Consider the following 25000-nt stretch of genomic DNA (forward strand, 5'->3'; position numbering starts at 1 on the left):
CTGTTCTGTTACTGTAGAGGCTAGTCGGAGTGTTAGCATACAGTACTGTTATGTTACTGTAGAGGCTAGTCAGAGTAACAGAACTAATAAATAATGGCGAACTAATTAATGGCGTAGAATGCCCTGCATGCTTTCTCTCTCAGTTCATTCACTGCCTCACGAAGGTGTCCGGTTGAGCTTATTTTTAAACCTAAGTAATTGTAGTGTGTGCAGTACTCTATATATTTTGTACCAATTGAGAACTTTGGTCTACTTCCCTGAGATCTGGACCTTCTCTGGAAAATCATTATTTTAGTCTTTTTGGGGTTTACTGCCAGGGCCCAGGTCTGGCAGTACTGCTCTAGCAGGTCCAGGCTCTGCTGTAGGCCATGTGCTGTGGGTGACAGCAGGCATAGGTCATCTGCGAAGAGCAGGAATTTAACCTCTAAATTGTGGAGACTAACACCAGGGGCTGAGGATTTTTCTAGAATGGTGGCCAATTCGTTGATTTCAATATTGAAGAGTGCAAGGCTCAGATTGCAACCCTGGCAAAGGCCCCGCCCCTGGTTAAAGAATTCTGTTATTTTCTTGCCAAAGTTAATGCTGCACGTATTGCCAGTATACATTGATTTAATTATGTCATGTTTTACCCCCTACACCACTTTCAATAACTTTGTAGAACAGTCCTGTATGCCAAATAGAGTCAAATGCTTTTTGGAAGTCGATAAAGCAAGCGTATATTTTGGTATTATTTTGGTGGACATGTTTATCTATCAGGGTGTGTAGGGTGTAAATATGATCAGTTATGCGATGTTTTGGTATAAATCCAATTTGGCTTTCACTCAAGACATTGTGCTTATTAAGGAAGTTTAGAACTCTTACATTTATAATACTACAGAAAACCTTCCCCAGGTTACTGTTCACACAAATGCCTCTGTAATTGTTAGGGTCAAATTTGTCTCCGTTCTTAAAGATTAGGGTTATGAGTCCCTGATTCCAGATGTCTGGGAAATAACCTACACTCAGGATCAAATTAAACAGTTTTAACTTCTTGAGAATACAGGGGGTGCTATTTTCCCATTAGCATAATTTGCTCTACAGATTAAACTGCCTCTTATTCAATTATTGCTCTTACTATATGCATATAAATAATACCATTGGAAAGAAAACAATCTCTAGTTTCTAAAACCGTTTCAATTTTGTCTCTGAGTGATACAGAAGTCATTTGACAGCACTTTCCATGACCAAGAAGAAAAAAGCAAGATGTGTATGCCAGCTTCAACGCTCTGCCTATATATGGTCGTGCCCCCTATGACCCGAAACACACCTCATTGGCCTTCCTCTGGGTGTCAAGAGGACGTCAGAGGAAAAATATCTTGTTTATCTGGGACTGACGTGAAATGAGAGCTAATTCTTTGGCGTGACCGACAACTTCCGGTTGTCTAAATCGTGCGACTTGTAGCTGCGATTGTCTTCCGTTGTGCGGCCATTATGGATGAAAACTATCTCCGTCTCGAAGTTTGTTTGATACATGTGACCAGATCATCGTAATGTATGTTTTTTCAATATAGTTTAATCAGATTATTTGAATTTTTTCGGGAGTTTTGTGGTGTTCCGTTGTCTGAATTTATTTACGTTTGAGAGATCCGTGCCACTCGACCGGTACCTGTGCTAAATGGAGTGGGAAAGGAACAATTCTGAACGGAACCAACGACTCATCTTGACAAAGGACACTTTGATCAACATTCTGATGAAAGATCAGCCATAGTAAGACCCAATTTACGATGTTATATCATATCTGTTGTGCATGTGAACTGGCCGTGGGCGCCTAGCCGAATCTGCCTGGTATAGCTATGCTAATTTAGCGCTACATTTTGTTTTCGTTATAAAACATTTCATAAATCTGAAATATTGTTTGGATTCACCAGATGTTGGGCTTTCAATATCTGTACGCTGTGTATTTTTCTGAAATGTTTTAAGATGAGTAATTCGTTATATGACGTTGGTCTCTGTAATTGTTCTGGCTGGGTCAGCACTATTTCAGATTGCAGCTGCAATGTAGAACTGTGATTTATACCTGAAAAATGCACATTTTTCAAAAAAAAAAACTATGCTATACCATAAATATGTTATCAGACTGTCATCTTATGAAGTTGTTTCTTGGTTAGTGGCTATATATATTTTTATTTAGTCGAATTAGTGATAGCTACTGACGCAGGAAAAAGCTGTTGGGAGTAAAAATATCGTGTCCTTTGCTATCGTGGTTAGCTAATAGATTTACATATTGTGTCTTCCCTGTAAAACATTTAAAAAATCTGAAATGGTGGCTTTATTCACAAGACCTGTATCTTTCATCTGGTGTCTTAGACTTGTGATTTAATGATATTTAGATGCTACAAGTTACTTGTGACGCTATGCTAGCTATGCTACTCAGTGGGGTGGGGGGTGGGGGGTGCTACCGGATCAGGGTTGGTGACTCGTGAGAAGTTTTAATATAGCTATTTTGCACTAGTGAGTTTGAGCATCTCATTTAGGATGCCATCAGGTCCGCATGCCTTTTTAAATTTGAGAGCCTGAAGTTTCTTATAGAGCTCCTGGTCAGTAATTGGGGAGTCCAATGGATTTTGATTGTCTTTATAGCTTTTTCTAATCCATTCAACTTCTCTTGAATTTGGCGTTGTTCTGCGTTTGTGTCAATTTGAACGGTGTTGTAGAGTGTTTTAAAATGGGTTGTCCATATGTCACCATTTTGTATTGCTAATTCCTCTTGTTTAGATTTCTTTAGTTTTTTTCCAATTTTTCCAGAATTTGTTTGTGTTTATGGACTCCTCAATTATTGTTAGCTGCTTGCTGTTGTACTGTGCTTTTTTGGTTCTGAGTGTACGTTTATAGTTTTAAAGTCTCACAGTAATGAAGGCGTAATTCACCAATTATTTGGGTCTCTGTGCTATCTCTGTGTCTATATCTCTATCTTTCTCTATCTCTGTCTCTGTGTCTATCTCTATCTCTCTCTCGATCTCTGTCTCTATGTCTATCTCTGTCTCTGTCTCTTTCTCTATCTTTGTTTCTGTCTCTGTCTCTTTCTGTATCTCTGTCTCTATCTTTGTTTCTGTGTCTGTCTCTGTGTCTATCTCTGTGTCTGTCTCTCTGTCTCGATCTCTATCTCTGTCTCGATCTCTGTCTCTGTGTCTATCTCTGTCTCTCTGTCTCGATCTTTGTCTCTGTCTCTATCTCTATCTCTTTCTCTATCTTTGTGTCACGATCGTCATAATGAATGGACCAAGGCGCAGCGTGCGTAGAGTTCCACATCATTTTAATAAACCGAAACAAATAAAGCACAAGAACAAACTGAACGTGAAGCTACTGTTGTGCACTCAGGCAACTAAATGTAGACAAGATCCCAAGAATAACCATGGGGAAATGGCTGCCTAAATATGATCTCCAGTCAGAGACAATGATAAACAGCTGCCTCTGATTGGGAACCATATCAGGCCACCATAGACATAAAATATCACCTAGATGACCCACCCAAGTCACTATCACGCCCTACTGGGCTGTTTTTCTGTCTGTGTGGGTTGTTTCCCTTTTTATATATTCTTCTCTGTCTGTTTTTAAGCCGTGTTCGAATACTCATACTAACCGTAGTATTTGGGACATAAATTGAGTATGTAGTATGCTTGTTGGTCATAGTATGGGAATAGTTAGTATGCCAAAAGTTCCTGGACGTTGTACCACATTCGCCAAAATACGAAGTATACAAGCAGTGGACACTATATCCGTAGTTTTAGGGCCCATAATGCAATTCATCAGAAAATGGGCGCGGCTTCACAACGTTTTCAGATTTTAAGAAAATGTGCAGCAGAAGTCCGACGAGAGCGGATACAAATTCACTGCTTTAACTAATTATGACAAATGTTAAGAAAATGTTGAGCAATGTAATAAAGTAATGACTTTTCAAATAAGTTACGTTACGTTGGCTGACAATTTGTAAGCTGCGCTATCCTCACGAACCGCATAGCATATCATTACAGCAGTATGTACTGGTATGTTAGCTAGCTAGCTACGTTAGTTGGCTACTAAGGGTGTGTTCGTAAATTCAGAGCAGATTGTCCGTTCTAAATTCTGAGCTCCAGAGCACATCGAGTACGGTTGAGAGTTCTGACCACAGTCAAGCACCCGAGCTAACTGGCTAACGTTGGCTAGCTTGCTAGCTACTTCCAGATACAAATGAGAGAACACCTCACTCTGACCATTTTACTCTCCCTAGCAGAGCTGGTTAGGCTGTTTTCATGTTATCCAGAGCGTTGGTGACTGCAACTGTGCATTCAGGAAACAATTTAATTACACTTTTTTTGCCGACGTTTAGTGACACCGGCTATATTCAACGGGTGTTGAGCGTTCGTGATTTCAAAAATCAGTTATTCTGCACTCTGGCTCACTCAGATGAGAGTGCTCTGATATCGGAGTAGATAGCCAGAGTGAATTTACGAACGCACCCTATTGACTTGATTATTACAGTCATTCTTAGCTAAGTGGTACAGTCGTTATGCGTTCTTAATGGACATTGTTAATGAAGTCGTAAGAGGTCTAGCTAGTCGTTTGTTATGCTAACCAAGCTTGCAAGAAGTTGCATAGCAACAGCATCAACATCCGGTAGACAGTCAAAGGGCTACAAGTACGCTCAACTGAAAGGATTCCGTTTGTCTACAGTATACTAAAATCAACTAATAGTATATACTATATACTCATTAAGTATGTAGTATACAGTATGTTAGTATGGGTATTCGAACACAGTTTTAGAGTACTCCTGCTGTGCTTTATTTGTGTGTGTGTGTGTGTGTGTGTGTGTGTGTGTGTGTGTGTGTGTGCGTGCGTGCGTGCGTGCGTGCGTGCGTGCGTGCGTGCGTGCGTGCGTGCGTGCGTGCGTGCGTGCGTGCGTGCGTGCGTGCGTGCGTGCGTGCGTGCGTGCGTGCGTGCGTGCGTGCGTGCGTGCGTGCGTGCGTGCGTGCGTGCGTGCGTGCGTGCGTGCGTGCGTCTGTCTGCTGTGCACCTTTAACCAGCCCTCGTACAATGCAGATCTTTTTTCATCCATTCGTTGTGTTGTAGCGCTGACCAACAATTAACTTTCACTGTTTGTCTTTGATATCTCTGTCACACACTAATAAAGAGTCAGAATAACACACTTATAAAGAGTCAGAATAACACACTTATAAAGAGTCAGAATAACACACTACTAAAGAGTCAGAATAACACACTTATAAAGAGTCAGAATAACACACTACTAAAGAGTCAGAATAACACACTTATAAAGAGTCAGAATAACACACTTATAAAGAGTCAGAATAACACACTTATAAAGAGTCAGAATAACACACTTATAAAGAGTCAGAATAACACACTTATAAAGAGTCAGAATAACTAACACACTTATAAAGAGTCAGAATAACACACTTATAAAGAGTCAGAATAACACACTTATAAAGAGTCAGAATAACTAACACACTTCTAAAGAGTCTAACCCTAAACTTAACCCTAGCTCCTAACCCTAAAACGAACCCTACCTCCTAACCCTAAAACGAACCCTAGCTCCTAACCCTAAAACGAACCCTAGCTCCTAACCCTAAAACTAACCCAACCTCCTAACCTTAAAACTAACCCTAGCGCCTAACCCTAAACCTAATTCTGACCCTAACACTAATTCTAACCTTAACCCTCAACCCTCTAGAAATAGTATTTGACCTTGTTTGTTTACTATTCTTGTAGACACACACACACACACACACACACACACACACACACACACACACACACACACACACACACACACACACACACACACACACACACACACACACACACACACACACACACACACAGTCAAAGGGAGGCTCTGTGTTTGGCAGGACACAGAGATCCAGGATTATACACATGGCCATTGACACAGACGCCTCCGCACTCATAATCCTGTTTGATTTGCCTTCAGAAAAGAGAGAGAGTGAAAAAATAGAGGAGGGAGAAAAACATGCAATTAATTTTTTCAGCATGCAGTGTTCCTTCTCTTTTTTCACTCAGTCCACCTGTGTGTGTGTGTGTGTGTGTGTGTGTGTGTGTGTGGTTCCCAGTGATGTGTCAGGTTAAGCCTGTCCGTCTCTCACCCTGGTTGTTTTGGGGTCAGTCCAGTTCCATTACCTTCCACTCTGGAACAGGGTCACTCGTCATATTCAAATGGTCTCCAGCCAGCCACACAAACAAACAATAAACAACATGTGTATAGAGCAGCTTTTAAACTAGATCAACTCTGCAGTACGTCTACACTGAAAGACATTGGGTGATTTAGCTAAATGGATCCAAACGTCACTATCTCGTATATCAACTCTATACCACCTTTAAGGTGTTCTTTTGACTAGGGATGTAAACTACCATTAAAAAAATATTTTATTGTTTAAACGATAAGAAATAAAAAATCTTTAAAAATGACGTGAATTCACTATTCAGATACAATATGATTCTGCGTGACCCAATGATTTATATAAACAATTGATTTGACCACTAGGGGGCAATGCAGTCCTGGCTAGCTAACATATGGCTCTCACCTTACTGCTGTCCCCCATCCACTCAGCAACCATGGTAGTTAATGCTGTTTTTGGTTCTCTGCTGTGTCCCGCTCCTCCATGTTCTCAGTTGTCAGTACGTGATAAATCTCATCAATGTGATGGCTCGTTGCAGTGATGTATGACAGCATCTTCATAGACGTCCCAGTCTGGTGTTTGAGAGCTCACGCTTTCTACTTGCAGAGCAACCGTTGTACAATTTCTCCATCCAGGCCATCATGGTTTTTCAACATGGCATGTTGTAGTCTGGTTCTAGATACGCCATCAGGGCATTGAAGCTGACATCCTCTACCATTGACAATGGCAGCATATCAACTGCAATCATTTCTGTAATCATCGCTGTGATTTTCTCACTCCCTTATCGCACTGCTGCCAGCAACGGGTTGGCTCGTATGGTGATTCCCTTTCAGATGGTTAAGTATTCCACCACAGGAGGTTGGTGACATCTTAATTGGGGAGGATGGGCTCTTGGTAATGACTGGGGTGGAATCTGTGGAATGGTGTCAAAATACATCAGACACGTGGTTTCCATGGTTTCCATGTGTTTGATTCCATTCCATTCACTCCGATCCAGCCATTATGTAGAGCCGTCCTCCCCTCAGCAGCCTCCATTGACTGCCACTGTAGCTCAATTCCACCTGGCAAAGTTTGCGTTTATTTAACCACCTTCTCATTTAACTGGTGTAACTCAGGCAGTTGTTGTTGCCGTCCTGTGCCTGTCCCGCAGGTGTGATGTTCGGATGTACCGATCCTGTGCAGGTGTTGTTACACGTGGTCTGCCACTGCGAGGATGATCAGCTGTCCGTCCTGTCTCCCTGTATCGTTGTCTTAGGCGTCTCACAGTACGGACATTGCAATTTATTGCCCTGGCCGCATCTGCAGTCCTCATGCCTCCTTGAAGCATGCCTAAGGCACGTTCACGCAGATGAGCAGGGACCCTGGGCATCTTTTTTGTGTGTTTTTCAGAGTCAGTAGAAAGGCCTCTTTAGTGTCCTAAGTGGATCATAACTGTGACCTTAATTGCCTAGCGTCTGTAAGCTGTTAGTGTCTTAACGACCGTTCCACAGGTACATGTTCATTAATTGTTTATGGTTCATTGAACAAGCATGGGAAACAGTGTTTAAACCCTTAACAATGAAGATCTGTGAAGTTATTTGGATTTTTACGAATTATCTTTGAAAGACAGGGTCCTGAAAAAGGGATGTTTCTTTTTTTGCTGAGTTTATATTCCTTATTCTCCTGCTTTCATTTCTTTCTCCTATTGTATTACCCTCCCTCCCTCCCTCCCTCCCTCCCTCCCTCCCTCCCTCCCTCCCAGTGAGACCGATGCCTCAAGGACACAACATCGTTGGTAGAGATAGGTTAACCTGTGTGGTCACACTGGTGATTGATAGAAGGAATAATGGCCTTAGCCCCTGGTACAGAGAGAATCAATCAGACCCTGTTTTTAAGGCATACTCATAGAGGACGTTTATATTTGATCCATATTTGATGTGTGGATTTTAATTTAAATAATGTAATTTGATGGTGGAAGTGATTTCCTGTTTCAGGGGTCAGGAGGAGAATTAGTGAATGAGCCCATGTGCTTCATGGGTAATTATATACACGGTGACTTGGGCAGCATAGAATCGTGTGAATAGAACTGTTAGCCCTGAGCTGTGCTGTAGCAACAGGAGTAGTTGTAAAGATGTGTGTGTCAGTCATCACTGCCCCCGCTCTCCTCACAGACAGAGATCCAGACCTCGGGAGTAGTTGTAAAGATGTGTGTGTCAGTCATCACTGCCCCCGCTCTCCTCACAGACAGAGATCCAGACCTCGGGAGTAGTTGTAAAGATGTGTGTGTCAGTCATCACTGCCCCCGCTCTCCTCAGACAGAGATCCAGACCTCGGGAGTAGTTGTAAAGATGTGTGTGTCAGTCATCACTGCCCCCGCTCTCCTCACAGACAGAGATCCAGACCTCGGGAGTAGTTGTAAAGATGTGTGTGTCAGTCATCACTGCCCCCGCTCTCCTCACAGACAGAGATCCAGACCGCGGGAGTAGTTGTAAAGATGTGTGTGTCAGTCATCACTGCCCCCGCTCTCCCCAGACAGAGATCCAGACCTCGGTGAGCACGCTGGATGTAGTGAGTCGTTTCCAGAGACAAGTCCAGCCCAACCCCAAGCCTGATTCCCAGACGGCTGGGAGAGGTGGAGGGGCGAGGGGGCCGGAGAGAAGGACCCAGGCCGCTCCCGCTGTTACACATACCCACAATGCACAGGGAAGCAAGGTGAGAGGTCATCGGTAGATAATGTTATTAAAAATGCTACCTTCCTCATTTCTTAAAGTGATCATTGTGTTTTTCAATGTCACAGGTTTTAGTTGTGAATCCCTTGAGGGAGGAGGAAGAGGAGTTTGATGAACTGGAGGATGAAGAGGAGAAGGAGATGCTGACTACCTCACTGCTGGGAGGAGAATATGATGAGGAGGAGTCGGCTCTCTCCTTTCAGGAAGCACTCAGGCAGTGGAGAGGAGAGGGAGGAGAGAGAGGAGAGAGAGGAGAGGGAGGAGAGAGAGGAGAGAGAAGAGTGGGAGGAGAGAGAGGAGATGCAACTAGGAGACCCTTCCAAGCCCGGACAGGTATAACACGAACACACACACACACCATGCAAACGAATTGTTTGGTTTACAGACAGGGGAACGTACTAGAAATACACATCCACCCAGACAGCTATGGATGATTGGTAATAGTAGAAACTATAGGCAGAGGTGCTCAACATATACCTGGCATCCTTTTCTCCTGCCCACTCTTTTCTCTCTCTCTCCCTCGTTCTCTCCCTCTTTCAGTGCTTGTATAACTCGTATTGTGAAACGTTGTTTGGTCCACTCATGTGACAAATCTCCTCTGTCTCTTTCATTGCCCTGAAATGATAGAGCTATAGTACTGAGTCTCAGTCTGTGTTGATGTCCACCTCCTCTTCCTCCTCTTCCTCCTCCTCCTCTTCTGTGTTGTGTTAAACAGCAGTACAGTAGTGATGTGTGGGGTTGTTATGAGGAGAGGAAACACTGTCGAGGTCCTGCTACATACCGTATGTATCCCTGTGGTGAAACACTGTAGAGGTCCTGCTACATACCGTATGTATCCCTGTGGTGAAACACTGTAGAGGTCCTGCTACATACCGTACGTATCCCTGTGGTGAAACACTGTAGAGGTCCTGCTACATACCGTATGTATCCCTGTGGTGAAACACTGTAGAGGTACTGCTACATACCGTATGTAACCCTGTGGTGAAACACTGTAGAGGTCCTGCTACATACCGTATGTATCCCTGTGGTGAAACACTGTAGAGGTCCTGCTACATACCGTATGTATCCCTGTGGTGAAACACTGTGGAGGTACTGCTACATAACGTATGTATCCCTGTGGTGAAACACTGTAGAGGTACTGCTACATACCGTATGTATCCCTGTGGTGAAACACTGTAGAGGTCCTGCTACATACCGTATGTATCCCTGTGGTGAAACACTGTAGAGGTCCTGCTACATACCGTATGTATCCCTGTGGTGAAACACTGTAGAGGTCCTGCTACATACCGTATGTATCCCTGTGGTGAAACACTGTAGAGGTACTGCTACATACCGTATCTATCCCTGTGGTGGGTGATAAAGCACCATACAGAAGGAGGTTAGGGTTTGGGGGAGGCATCAGGGGTGAAGTTAAAGCTGGAAACTTTAAAGGTCAATATATTACAACAGCAAAGAAATTACTGCAAACAACAAAGCTGTTTTTCCCCGACTGACGTCATCGCATGCGTGACAGAACAGCAGCGTATGAACTGCAGACAGTTACACTGTTTCAGTTACAACGGTGTTGGGGCAGACAGTGACACTGTTTCAGTTACAACGGTCGTTGGGGCAGACAGTGACACTGTTTCAGTTACAACGGTCGTTGGGGCAGACAGTGACACTGTTTCAGTTACAACGGTCAGTGGGGCAGACAGTGACACTGTTTCAGTTACAACGGTCAGTGGGGCAGACAGTGACACTGTTTCAGTTACAACGGTGTTGGGGCAGACAGTGACACTCTTTCAGTTACAACGGTCGTTGGGGCAGACAGTGACACTGTTTCAGTTACAACGGTCGGTGGGGCAGACAGTGACACTGTTTCAGTTACAACGGTCAGTGGGGCAGACAGTGACACTGTTTCAGTTACAACGGTGTTGGGGCAGACAGTGACACTGTTTCAGTTACAACGGTCGTTGGGGCAGACAGTGACACTGTTTCAGTTACAACGGTCGGTGGGGCAGACAGTGACACTGTTTCAGTTACAACGGTGTTGGGGCAGACAGTGACACTGTTTCAGTTACAACGGTCGGTGGGGCAGACAGTGACACTGTTTCAGTTACAACGGTCAGTGGGGCAGACAGTGACACTGTTTCAGTTACAACGGTGTTGGGGCAGACAGTGACACTGTTTCAGTTACAACGGTCGGTGGGGCAGACAGTGACCCTGTTTCAGTTGCAACGGTCGGTGGGGCAGACACTTACACTGTTTCAGTTACAACGGTCGGTGGGACAGACAGTGACACTGTTTCAGTTACAACGGTCGGTGGGGCAGACAGTGACACTGTTTCAGTTACAACACTCGGTGGGGCAGACAGTGACACTGTTTCAGTTACAAAGGTCGGTGGGGCAGACAGTGACCCTGTTTCAGTTGCAACGGTCGGTGGGGCAGACACTTACACTGTTTCAGTTACAACGGTCGGTGGGGCAGACAGTGACACTGTTTCAGTTACAACGGTCGGTGGGGCAGACAGTGACACTGTTTCAGTTACAACACTCGGTGGGGCAGACAGTGACACTGTTTCAGTTACAACGGTCGGTGGGGCAGACAGTGACACTGTTTCAGTTACAACAGTCGGTGGGGCAGACAGTGACACTGTTTCAGTTACAACACTCGGTGGGGCAGACAGTGACACTGTTTCAGTTACAACGGTCGGTGGGGCAGAGGATTCCATCTTTAAGGGGTGGATAATGGTGATTAAAGACTAGGACTGGAGCTCATGTTTAGGACAGGAGGAGGATTAGAAGTGAAGGATGAAGACTAATGTTCTTTCCATCTTGCTCTGGACTAAGTACCCCCCCCCCCCCCCCCCTCTCTGATCTCCTCAGGTCCTATAGAAAGTGCTTACCGCTGCAGAATGGGCTCAAGTCATGGCTGCTGCATATTGAGATAATTAGAGCAGGAGGTAATGATTGCAGTGTTGGGAGGTGTTCCACTATAGAGATAATGATTGCAGTGTTGGGAGGTGTTCCACTATAGAGGTAATGATTGCAGTGTTGGGAGGGGTTCCACTATAGAGGTAATGATTGCAGTGTTGGGAGGGGTTCCACTATAGAGGTAATGATTGCAGTGTTGGGAGGGGTTCCACTATAGAGATACTGATTGCAGTGTTGGGAGGGGTTCCACTATAGAGGTAATGATAGCAGTGTTGGGAGGGGTTCCACTATAGAGGTAATGATGGCAGTGTTGGGAGGGGTTCCACTATAGAGGTAATGATAGCAGTGTTGGGAGGGGTTCCACTATAGAGGTAATGATAGCAGTGTTGGGAGGGGTTCCACTATAGAGATAATGATTGCAGTGTTGGGAGGGGTTCCACTATAGAGGTAATGATGATAGCAGTGTTGGGAGGGGTTCCACTATAGAGATACTGATTGCAGTGTTGGGAGGGGTTCCACTATAGAGGTAATGATAGCAGTGTTGGGAGGGGTTCCACTATAGAGATACTGATTGCAGTGTTGGGAGGGGTTCCACTATAGAGGTAATGATAGCAGTGTTGGGAGGGGTTCCACTATAGAGGTAATGATAGCAGTGTTGGGAGGGGTTCCACTATAGAGGTAATGATAGCAGTGTTGGGAGGGGTTCCACTATAGAGATAATGATTGCAGTGTTGAAAGGGGTTCCACTGTAGAGATAATGATTGCAGTGTTGAAAGGGGTTCCACTGTAGAGATAATGATAGCAGTGATAGGTGTTCCACTGTAGAGATAATGATAGCAGTGATAGGTGTTCCACTATATAGATAATGATAGCAGTGATAGGTGTTCCACTATAGAGATAATGATAGCAGTGATAGGTGTTTCACTATAGAGATAATGATATCAGTGATAGGTGTTCCACTATAGAGATAATGATAGCAGTGATAGGAGGTGTTCCACTATATAGATAATGATATCAGTGATAGGGGTTCCACTGTAGAGATAATGATAGCAGTGATAGGTGTTCCACTATAGAGATAATGATAACAGTGATAGGTGTTCCACTATAGAGATAATGATATCAGTGATAGATGTTCCACTATATAGATAATGATAGCAGTGATAGGTGTTCCACTATAGAGATAATGATATCAGTGATAGGTGTTCCACTATAGAGATAATGATAGCAGTGATAGGTGTTCCACTATAGAGATAATGATATCAGTGATAGGAGGTGTTCCACTATATAGATAATGATATCAGTGATAGGGGTTCCACTGTAGAGATAATGATAGCAGTGATAGGTGTTCCACTATAGAGATAATGATAACAGTGATAGGTGTTCCACTATAGAGATAATGATATCAGTGATAGGTGTTCCACTATATAGATAATGATAGCAGTGATAGGTGTTCCACTATAGAGATAATGATAGCAGTGATAGGTGTTCCACTATAGAGATAATGATAGCAGTGATAGGAGGTGTTCCACTATATAGATAATGATAGCAGTGTTAGGTGTTCCACTATAGAGATAATGATAGCAGTGATAGGAGGTGTTCCACTATATAGGGCAGCGAACGTACTATACTAGTACGGGCAGCGAACGGTTGAAGAGCATGCGTTTAGTTTTACTAGCATTTAGAGCAGTTGCAGGAGGAACACTTGAGAATGTGTATGGCCGTTTTATTAGTTCTCTAATGCTTGGACAGACTTTGCTTCACTCCCTTCATTTCTGCATTTTGCCTCATTTCTTCTGTCAACCCATTGGCAGGGAAACCTAATGTAAAGCTGGCATTGCACCAAATGTGTCCAGAGTAGTGCCATAACATGTCTGTCTCTCTTTCTCCCTCTGTCTCTCTTTCTCCCTCTGTCCATCCCTTCTCCCTCTGTCCATCCCTTCTCCCTCTGTCCATCCCTCCTCCCTCTGTCCACCCCTTCTCCCTCTGTCCACCCCTTCTCCCTCTGTCCACCCCTTCTCCCTCTGTCCACCCCTTCTCCCTCTGTCCACCCCTTCTCCCTCTGTCCACCCCTTCTCCCTCTGTCCATCCCTTCTCCCTCTGTCCATCCCTTCTCCCTCTGTCTATCCCTTCTCCCTCTGTCCATCCCTTCTCCCTCTGTCCATCCCTTCTCCCTCTGTCCACCCCTTCTCCCTCTGTCCACCCCTTCTCCCTCTGTCCACCCCTTCTCCCTCTGTCCACCCCTTCTCCCTCTGTCCACCCCTTCTCCCTCTGTCCATCCCTTCTCCCTCTGTCCACCCCTTCTCCCTCTGTCCATCCCTTCTCCCTCTGTCCATCCCTTCTCCCTCTGTCTATCCCTTCTCCCTCTGTCCATCCCTTCTCCCTCTGTCTATCCCTTCTCCCTCTGTCCACCCCTTCTCCCTCTGTCCACCCCTTCTCCCTCTGTCCACCCCTTCTCCCTCTGTCCACCCCTTCTCCCTCTGTCCATCCCTTCTCCCTCTGTCCATCCCTTCTCCCTCTGACCATCCCTTCTCCCTCTGACCATCCCTTCTCCCTCTGTCCATCCCTTCTCCCTCTGTCCATCCCTTCTCCCTCGGACCATCCCTTCTCCCTCTGTCCATCCCTTCTCCCTCTGTCTCGCTTTCTCCCTCTGTCCACCCCTTCTCCCTCTGTCCATCCCTTCTCCCTCTGTCCATCCCTTCTCCCTCTGTCCATCCCTTCTCCCTCTGTCTCTCTTTTTCCCTCTGTCCATCCCTTCTCCCTCTGTCTCTCTTTCTCCCTCTGTCCATCCCTCCTCCCTCTGTCCATCCCTTCTCCCTCTGTCTCTCTTTCTCCCTCTGTCCATCCCTTCTCCCTCTGTCTCTCTTTCTCCCTCTGTCCATCCCTTCTCCCTCTGTCTCTCTTTCTCCCTCGCCTTACCTTTTCTGTCTCGGCCTTTCTCTCTCTTTTGCCGAACTCCCTCTCTCCCCTTCTCCAAATCTCCCTTCTCTCTTTTATTTAACTCCCTCTCTCCGTGTAGTATCAGTGGAAGTGATGGGGACCCAGTCAGACCTGAGAGACAGTGGGGCTGAGAGAGGACCAGTGAAGGTGCAGTTCACCCAACACAGTCTCAGTTACATGGACAGACTCGTCATCAAGAGACACCGCAGGTGAGAGAGAGAGAGAGAGAGAGAGAGAGAGAGAGAGAGAGAGAGAGAGAGAGAGAGAGAGAGAGAGAGAGAGAGAGAGAGAGAGAGAGAGAGAGAGAGAGAGAGAGAGAGAGAGAGAGAGAGAGAGAGAGAGAGAGAGAGAGAGAGAGAGAGAGAGAGAGAGAGAGAGAGAGAGAGACTTTTTGTCTTTCTTTACTGAAACATTCTCATTTCATTTAAAACTCACCCCCCCCTTAAAAATAAAATCCCCAAAATATATCCTGTACTACATACATGTACCATACTCACCTTTCCCTCTACCACATGATACAAAACACCATCACAATACCCTCTGCTACAACCGTATATCCAAAACATCTTCCCCAGCAATACAGACAGCCCCCCCAACACACCATATCTCCTCAAACATCTCCACACATTTTATAATTCTATAGAACTCAAACTCAACCCTCAGGCGCGCAGAGACCATCCCATTAAACAATAGTAAAGGATCTGTTATCCCCCCACCTTTGACCCTGTTCCTCCTTGTTAGCCAAATAGCTAACTTTGCCTGAGCAAACAGAATATTCAACAAAACACATTTGGCCTTTTCCTTATTTGAATACCTGTATCCCATTATAAACATCCCAACAGTAAAAACCACCCCCAACCTCTCACACAGACATTCCAACAGTAAACCCCACCCCCAACCTCTCACACAGACATTCCAACAGAGACATTAATGGCATTAACCTGGTGCACACAGAAAACACATGAATCACAGTTTCATTCATTTGACAGAAAGGACACCCCTGACCTATTCCCGGTTCAACCCGTACCAACCAGCTGTTAGTGGCCAGGGCTCCATGAAGAACCCTCCACTGGAGGTCTCCTGAACTCTTTGGTACTGAGGGTTTGTAGAGCCTCCTCCATCTAAAACCCACCATACTCTCCTCCCCACATACCCCCTGCCACTGATGTGCCTTCACTCCTGTTAGGCTCCTAATGTTCCTCACCTTAACGCAGAGGTTGTAGAGGGCTTTACCTCCCACCCCCTCAAACTCCCCCAGGCTCGGAGTGTTAAAATCTAACAAGTCCTCCAGACCCCCTTGCCAGTCTCCAGTCTCTGCCGTCACCTGCAGTGGCGGAAACATTGGTGGCCCCTCTCCCTTTGGCCTCTCAAACATCCCCCTTACCGGCTCAGACAGTGCCTCCTGGACCTCCTCCAGGAATCTCTCCAGCAGCCTAAGAGACGTTATTCCTGTTTGTTGCGCCAAGACCTCCGGGGTTTTCCACCCCTCCTCTCCCAGCAGCCGCAGGACCCAGCCTTTGTAACCCCCCCTGCCATCAGTAGCCTCTGCAGGGTGGCCGACTGAACCGATCTCAAAGGGATGGCTGGGTTGTGGAAGATAGGCTCCTCCCACACCCACAGCCCAGGCTCCACACCCCCTTCTCGTGTGGCCCTTAATAGCTGCCAGGCTCTCAGCACCGCAGAGTAAAAATCTGAGAGACCTGCTGTACTCAGCCTCTCCAGCTTCATGAGGAACAGCTGCCGGTCCAACCCTAATCCGCCAGCTCTCCTCAGCAGCGCGCATGCTGGTTCCCTCCAGCCAACATCAGTATGGTACAGCAGTCTCTGCACTGCCTTTAGCCAGCCATCCTGCTCTCCAGTTCCACCAGGCCCTGTCCTCCTTCGTGGACGGTCATGTACAACACTGCTGCCTTCAGCCAGTGATGGCCCGACCAAAAGAAGTCCACCAGCTTGCGTTGCAGGTCTGCAAGCAGACCGGCAGGGGGGGTTGAGGACAGCCAGTTTATGCCACAGGGAAGATGCCACCAGGTTGTTAATCATCAGCACCCTCCCTCTATATGACACTTGGAACAGGAGCCACAGCCACCTGGCCAGTTTTGACACCACTGCCTGTGACAGCCCCTCCCAGTTCTTCCTGACCCACCTCTCCGAGCCCAGGTACACCCCCAACACTTTAAGCCCTTCACAACCCCACTGCAAACCCCCTGGAAGCAGAGGAGGAGCCCTATCCCCCCATGCCCCACATAACAGAGCTTTGCTCTTGCCCCAGTTTACCTTGGCTGACGAAGCTCCCTCATACACCTTCCGACTAGTCTCTAGTCCCTGCATATACTGACCATCCCTGACCATTACAGAAACATCATCTGCATATGCTGACACTGCTATTCCTGTCACCACACCCATGCCTGTCCAGCACACTCCCTGCAGTCTCCTGCGTAGCAGTCCTAAAAAAGGCTCAATGGCTAGTGTGTATAGCTGCCCCAATAGAGGGCATCCTTGTCTAATGCCCCGTCTCACCCAGACTGGCCTACTGAGCCCCCCTCCCACCTTAACCATACATGACGCCCCAGCATACAACAGCTTCACATAGGTCCCAAAACTCTTCCCAAACCCAAACACAGACATCACATTAAACAGATGCTCATGATCCACTCTATCAAAGGCCTTCTCTTGATCTAAAGAGACCAGTCCAAAGTTCACATTAGAACCTCTCGACAAGTCCAACATGTCCCTAATTAAGAACAAGTTGTCCGTGATTGAGCGTCCCGGTACACAGTATGCTTGGTCCTTATGTACTATCGAGTCCAGATGGGACTTCAGTCTGTTAGAGAGGACCTTGGCAAATATCTTGTAGTCCGCACAGAGTCATGCCACAGGCCTCCAGTTCTTATTAAGTTCACACAAGTCCCCTGTTGTTCATTTCTGCTATAACAACAAGCAGCATACCACTACACACCTCCTTTGAGGAACACATTTTTACAGACAGACCCGGTGCAAAAAGGACTGCCACCCATGCACTAAAATTTGTCCCATGGCTCAAAACACTTGCCCCTTTCCACCAGAGCCCCCAATCGACTTTATTCACCACATCACTATGCGTCTCCTGCAGAAACAACACCTGTACGGACCCAGCCTCAGCTACCCCACCATCTCTAGCCTGACTAGGCCCAGCCTCATCTACACCACCATCTCTAGCCTGACTAGACCCAGCCTCATCTACCCCACCATCTCTAGCCTGACTAGGCCCAGCCTCTGCTGTCTGCATCTCCTTACCCCCTGCACTTTGACCTCGATTTCCCCCACTGGCGCTTGTACCCTCACCTTGTCTACGGCCTTTATGTGGGCACGCAAAGCTCTTATGCCCCAAATCCCCACACTCAAAACACCGTAGACTATCTGTGCTGGCAAACCCTGCATAGAGCCCCTCCCCATGCCTCACTTTAAAATGCACATTTAGCTGTTGCTCATTGGTGTTCAGAAACATGAAAACTTGCCTCCGGAACGAAACAACGTGTTTAACGGCATCTGCCTGAAAACCTGCCGACACGGAAACCGCTAGCAAACTTACCAAACCACTCAGCTCTTTCCTGATTGGATCATCCATAATAAACGTACGCAAATTTGCAACTACCACTCTTGTCGAAAGGGTAGAGAGAGGTGAAATTGACACCAACACACCCCTTACAAATATTCCGCTCGCAATGAGCCTACCCACCAAATTAGCTCTTTTCATGAACACAACCACAGCTTTGTTCATTCTAGAAGCAGAATGTATAAATTCAGCTCCTACCTGTTCCCCGACCGCGAGCAGAACCTCCTCCACCTTAACTCCGTTCTCAGGAACACACCTGAATCCATGCCGTATCGACAGCGTCTCCTCCGCGCTAGAAGCCATCGCGCACACCACACCTTCCAAACCCCAGGAAAGTTACTCTGTCCTCTTCCACCCTAACTTAAAAAAATCCGTGGATACCACTAAAACAAATATTGCATTAACCCTCCACCATAGAAAATAACATGTAAAGAAAATAATCAAGAAAGTTAGTTAGGATAGAGCCCTCAACACCAAATACTCAAACTCCAACTTCAACACAGTGGATCTCATCTCAGCACAGTGGATCTCATCTCAGCACAGTGGATCTCATCTCAACACAGGTGATCTCATCTCTGGACTGTGGATCTCATCTCAGCACAGTGGATCTCATCTCAACACAGTGGATCTCATCTCAACACAGTGGATCTTTCAACACAGTGGATCTCATCTCAGCGGATCTCATTTCAACACAGTGGATCTCATCTCAGCACAGTGGATCTTTCAACACAGTGGATCTCATCTCTGCACAGTGGATCTCATCTCTGCACAGTGGATCTCATCTCAGCACAGTGGATCTTTCAACACAGTGGATCTCATATCTGCACAGTGGATCTCATCTCAACACAGTGGATCTTTCAACACAGTGGATCTCATCTCAGCACAGTGGATCTCATCTCAACACAGGTGATCTCATCTCTGGACTGTGGATCTCATCTCAGCACGATGGATCTCATCTCAGCACAGTGGATCTCATCTCAGCCCAGTGGATCTCATCTCAGCCCAGTGGATCTCATCTCAGCACAGTGGATTTCATCTCAACACAGTGGATCTCATCTCAACACAGTGGATCTCATCTCAGCACAGTGGATCTCATCTCAGCACAGTGGATCTCATCTCAGCACAGTGGATCTCATCTCAGCACAGTGGATCTCATCTCAGCACAGTGGATCTCATCTCAGCACAGTGGATCTCATCTCAACACAGTGGATCTCATATCTCAGCACAGTGGATCTCATATCTCAGCACAGTGGATCTCATATCTCAGCACAGTGGATCTCATCTCAGCACAGTGGATCTCATCTCAACACAGTGGATCTTTCAACACAGCGGATCTCATTTCAACACAGTGGATCTCATCTCAGCGGATCTCATTTCAACACAGTGGATCTCATCTCAGCACAGTGGATCTTTCAACACAGTGGATCTCATCTCTGCACAGTGGATCTCATCTCAGCACAGTGGATCTCATCTCAGCACAGTGGATCTTTCAACACAGTGGATCTCATATCTGCACAGTGGATCTCATCTTAGCACAGTGGATCTTTCAACACAGTGGATCTCATATCTGCACAGTGGATCTCATCTCAGCACAGTGGATCTCATCTCAGCACGGTGGATCTCATCTCAACACAGTGGATCTCATCTCAGCCCAGTGGATCTCATCTCAGCCCAGTGGATCTCATCTCAGCCCAGTGGATCTCATATCAGCCCAGTGGATCTCATCTCAGCACAGTGGATCTCATCTCAGCACAGTGGATCTCATCTCAACACAGTGGATCTCATCTCAACACAGTGGATCTCATCTCAACACAGTGGATCTCATCTCAGCACAGTGGATCTCATCTCAACACAGTGGATCTCATCAGCTTCAGCACTAACCTTCCGATCTCACACACACACACACACACACACACACACACACACACACACACACACACACACACACACACACACACACACACACACACACACACACACACACACACACACACACACACACACACACACACACACACAATACAGTACACTGAGGCACAGTTGGAGAAACACAGGCACATGTGCAGAGACACCCACTCACATACGGCATGCTCCAACAGGACCCAGGCAGAGAGAGCGTTAACTTTTATGTTCTCATTACCATCTCCCAGTATGGTTCATGTTTAATACGCATGAAGCAGAAAAACTGGCAAACCTCTGGAGCCAACAACCTCACGCTGAAAAATAACTTAATATCAGGTCACTCACTCACTCACACACTCACTCACTCACTCACTCACTCACTCACTCACTCACTCACTCACTCACTCACTCACTCACACACACACACACACACACACACACACACACACACACACACACACACACACACACACACACACACACACACACACACACACACACACACACACACACACACACACACACACACACACACACACACACACACACACACACACACACACACACACCATCTTGGCTGTCTATCAAAGTTGATGATGGCCATGCTCCATTTGTGGCTGGGAGGAGAGCTGCTACCATTTGATGTGTCTTTGGAGGCCAATGCTGCTGGCTGGCTGAGAGGATTATGAACTTCTATGGTTGCCATGGTTCTAATGAAATTCTATGGTTGCCATGCTTCTAAGGTCTCCTCTCGTGGAGGGGCAGGTTTGTAAAGCTATTACATTGAACACCTTTTGACCAGCACTGATTTCAGCTGAGTTCTTTCTGGAGTGGACTAGCCATAAGTCCCCTGCTCCTTTCTCTTCAGAGGCAATCTCTGCTGCCTGCGTTGGGCCCGCTCTAGCATTATGAGGGATGAAAAGCGTGAGGAAGAGGGGGGGAGGCAGAGCTAGGGGATGTAGCAGTAGAGGGGGGAGGGGGGGGAGGCAGAGCTAGAGGGTGTAGTAGGAGGGGTGAGGCAGAGCTAGAGGGGGAGGGGGGAGGAGGGGGGAGGCAGAGCTAGAGGGTGTAGCAGTAGAGGGGGGAGGAGGGGGGAGGCAGAGCTAGAGGGTGTAGTAGGAGGGGTGAGGCAGAGCTAGAGGGTGTAGCAGTAGAGGGGGGAGGAGGGGGGAGGCAGAGCTAGAGGGTGTAGTAGGAGGGGTGAGGCAGAGCTAGAGGGGGAGGGAGGAGGGGGGAGGCATAGCTAGAGGGTGTAGTAGTAGAGGGGGAGGAGGGGGGGAGGCAGAGCTAGGGGGTGTAGTAGTAGAGGGGGAGGATGGGGAGGCAGAGCTAGAGGGTGTAGGAGTAGAGGGGGAGGAGGGGGGAGGCAGAGCTAGGGGGTGTAGTAGTAGAGGAGGGGGTACAGGGAATATAATGAGGGAGAGATGAGGAGAGGAGGGTACAGGGAATATGATGAGGAGAGGGTACAAAGAATTTTGAGAGGGAGAGCAATTATTAACTGCAGAGTAAACATATGCTGTATTGGATTAAAACCATGGTGTTGTTGGAAATCCTTCACCCAGTCCAAACCCTGTGGAACACCTTGGCCTGGCTCTCTGGCAGTAGGCCTGGAATGGATGAGTTTGGAAGAGAGGGGGGACGAGGGAGAGGCGAGGGAGACTGTCTGTCTGTCTGTCTGTCTGTCTGTCTGTCTGTCTGTCTGTCTGTCTGTCTGTCTGTCTGAAAATCTCTCCATCGCATCCAACTGTCTCTTTGACATGGAGAGAGCTCTACCCATCCATCTATCTGTTTAATCTACCTGTCTGTTCTGGGCGGGGTCACGGTGGGTGAGAGGGGGGAGGGAGGGGAGGGGTACAGGGGATGATGGTAGTGGAAAGAGGGACATCTATCTACCTGTCTGTTCTGGGCGGGGTCACGGTGGGTGAGAGGGGGGAGGGAAGGGGATGATGGTAGTGGATAGAGGGACATCTATCTAATCTGTCTGTTCTGGTCGGGTCGGGGGTCTGCTGTCTTTTTGTCAGGAAGCCGATTGAAGCCTATCAACCAGTGTCCTCCCTGGCCTCAGCACAGAGCTCCCCAACACACACACACACTCTGACAGGTGGGTCACACACACACACACACACACACACACACACACACACACACACACACACACACACACACACACACACACACACACACACACACACACACACACTCCGTGATTGAGGAGAAAATACACACCTTGACTGTTGAGCTACAAATGCATGCGTACACACATTTCCGCACAAGTACACACACAGACTCACACAAAGACAGACACACACACAAAGACAGACAGACAGACACACACACACACACACACACACACACACACACACAAAGACAGACACACACACACACACACACACAGACACGCTCCAAACAAGTTTAAAGAATCACCTCCATCCTTGTGGGTCAACTGTTTCTCCCGTCACGTCCTTGCTGGCGTGACGGGTAATCACTCGCTGTGATTGTGTGGGCAGGTGGCCGTTAGGGCCGGCTGATGCCTGACAGGGTGCACTCTAACTGGGCAGGGGGTGCAGGGCGGGGGGGGGGGGGGGGGGGGTCAGACCTGCGACTCACTAGTCAGTGGAGACTGCTGGGTCTCTGGCCACCTTACAGTTGTCGGAGTAATGGTTCTCTGGGGTTATCTGCTCCTGCAGCTTCCCCCCCAATAAACAGAACATCAGTCAGACTATATATATGGTTAGAGCTCGGGCTCCCGAGTGGGACAGCGGTCTAAGGCACTGCATCTCAGTGCTAAAGGCATCAGTACAGACCCTGGTTAGAATCCGGGCTGTATCACAACCGGCCGTGATTTGGAGTCCCATAGGGTGGCGCACAGTTGGCCCAGAGTCATCCAAGTTAGGGTTTGGCCGGGGTAGGCCGTCATTGTAAATAATAATTTGTTCTTTAACTGACTTGTTATATTAAAAAATGATCTAAAAATCACCCTCAGTCCTCCCTCTTTCCAACTACCTCCTTCAGTTCACCCACCCTCAGTCCTCCCTCTTTCCAACTACCTCCTTCAGTCCACCCACCCTCAGTCCTCCCTTTTTCCAACTACCTCCTTCAGTTCACCCACCCTCAGTCCTCCCTCTTTCCAACTACCTCCTTCAGTTCACCCACCCTCAGTCCTCCCTCTTTCCAACTACCTCCTTCCGTTCACCCACCCTCAGTCCTCCCTCTTTCCAACTACCTCCTTCAGTCCACCCACCCTCAGTCCTCCCTCTTTCCAACTACCTCCTTCAGTTCACCCACCCTCAGTCCTCCCTCTTTCCAACTACCTCCTTCAGTCCACCCACCCTCAGTCCTCCCTCTTTCCAACTACCTCCTTTAGTCCACCCACCCTCAGTCCTCCCTCTTTCCAACTACCTCCTTCAGTTCACCCACCCTCAGTCCTCCCTCTTTCCAACTACCTCCTTCCATTCACCCACCCTCAGTCCTCCCTCTTTCCAACTACCTCCTTCAGTCCACCCACCCTCAGTCCTCCCTCTTTCCAACTACCTCCTTCCATTCACCCACCCTCAGTCCTCCTTCTTTCCAACTACCTCCTTCAGTTCACCCACCCTCAGTCCTCCCTCTTTCCAACTACCTCCTTCCGTTCACCCACCCTCAGTCCTCCCTCTTTCCAACTACCTCCTTCCGTTCACCCACCCTCAGTCCTCCCTTTTTCCAACTACCTCCTTCAGTTCACCCACCCTCAGTCCTCCCTTTTTCCAACTACCTCCTTCAGTCCACCCACCCTCAGTCCTCCCTCTTTCCAACTACCTCCTTCCGTTCACCCACCCTCAGTCCTCCCTCTTTCCAACTACCTCCTTCCGTTCACCCACCCTCAGTCCTCCCTCTTTCCAACTACCTCCTTCCGTTCACCCACCCTCAGTCCTCCCTCTTTCCAACTACCTCCTTCCATTTACCCACCCTCAGTCCTCCCTCTTTCCAACTACCTCCTTCAGTTCACCCACCCTCAGTCCTCCCTCTTTCCAACTACCTCCTTCAGTTCACCCACCCTCAGTCCTCCCTCTTTCCAACTACCTCCTTCCATTTACCCACCCTCAGTCCTCCCTCTTTCCAACTACCTCCTTCCATTTACCCACCCTCAGTCCTCCCTCTTTCCAACTACCTCCTTCAGTCCACCCACCCTCAGTCCTCCCTCTTTCCAACTACCTCCTTCCATTCACCCACCCTCAGTCCTCCTTCTTTCCAACTACCTCCTTTAGTCCACCCACCCTCAGTCCTCCCTGTTTCCAACTACCTCCTTCAGTTCACCCACCCTCAGTCCTCCTTCTTTCCAACTACCTCCTTTAGTCCACCCACCCTCAGTCCTCCCTCTTTCCAACTACCTCCTTCCATTCACCCACCCTCAGTCCTCCTTCTTTCCAACTACCTCCTTCAGTTTACCCACCCTCAGTCCTCCCTCTTTCCAACTACCTCCTTCAGTCCACCCACCCTCAGTCCTCCCTCTTTCCAACTACCTCCTTCCATTCACCCACCCTCAGTCCTCCCTCTTTCCAACTACCTCCTTCAGTCCACCCACCCTCAGTCCTCCCTCTTTCCAACTACCTCATTCAGTCCACCCACCCTCAGTCCTCCCTCTTTCCAACTACCTCCTTCCATTCACCCACCCTCAGTCCTCCCTCTTTCCAACTACCTCCTTCAGTCCACCCACCCTCAGTCCTCCCTCTTTCCAACTACCTCCTTCCGTTCACCCACCCTCAGTCCTCCCTCTTTCCAACTACCTCCTTCAGTTCACCCACC

The 25000-nt window shown here is 47.6% G+C and overlaps 1 protein-coding gene across 2 annotated transcripts in view; it reads left to right on the forward strand.

Annotated features, from left to right (window-relative positions):
• zbbx (zinc finger, B-box domain containing) overlaps nt 1–25000 on the forward strand; it is a 124902-nt gene that overhangs the window by 33180 nt on the left and 66722 nt on the right. For both annotated transcript variants that reach the window (XM_071360045.1, XM_071360046.1), the window contains exons 8-11: nt 8679–8858; nt 8944–9208; nt 14804–14933; nt 22240–22319. In XM_071360045.1, the coding sequence (XP_071216146.1) occupies nt 8679–8858; nt 8944–9208; nt 14804–14933; nt 22240–22319 (655 nt within the window). The remainder of the gene's footprint in view (nt 1–8678; nt 8859–8943; nt 9209–14803; nt 14934–22239; nt 22320–25000) is intronic.

The sequence above is a fragment of the Salvelinus alpinus genome, chromosome 22 (genome assembly GCF_045679555.1).
Source record: "Salvelinus alpinus chromosome 22, SLU_Salpinus.1, whole genome shotgun sequence".
Taxonomy (NCBI): Eukaryota; Metazoa; Chordata; class Actinopteri; order Salmoniformes; family Salmonidae; genus Salvelinus; species Salvelinus alpinus.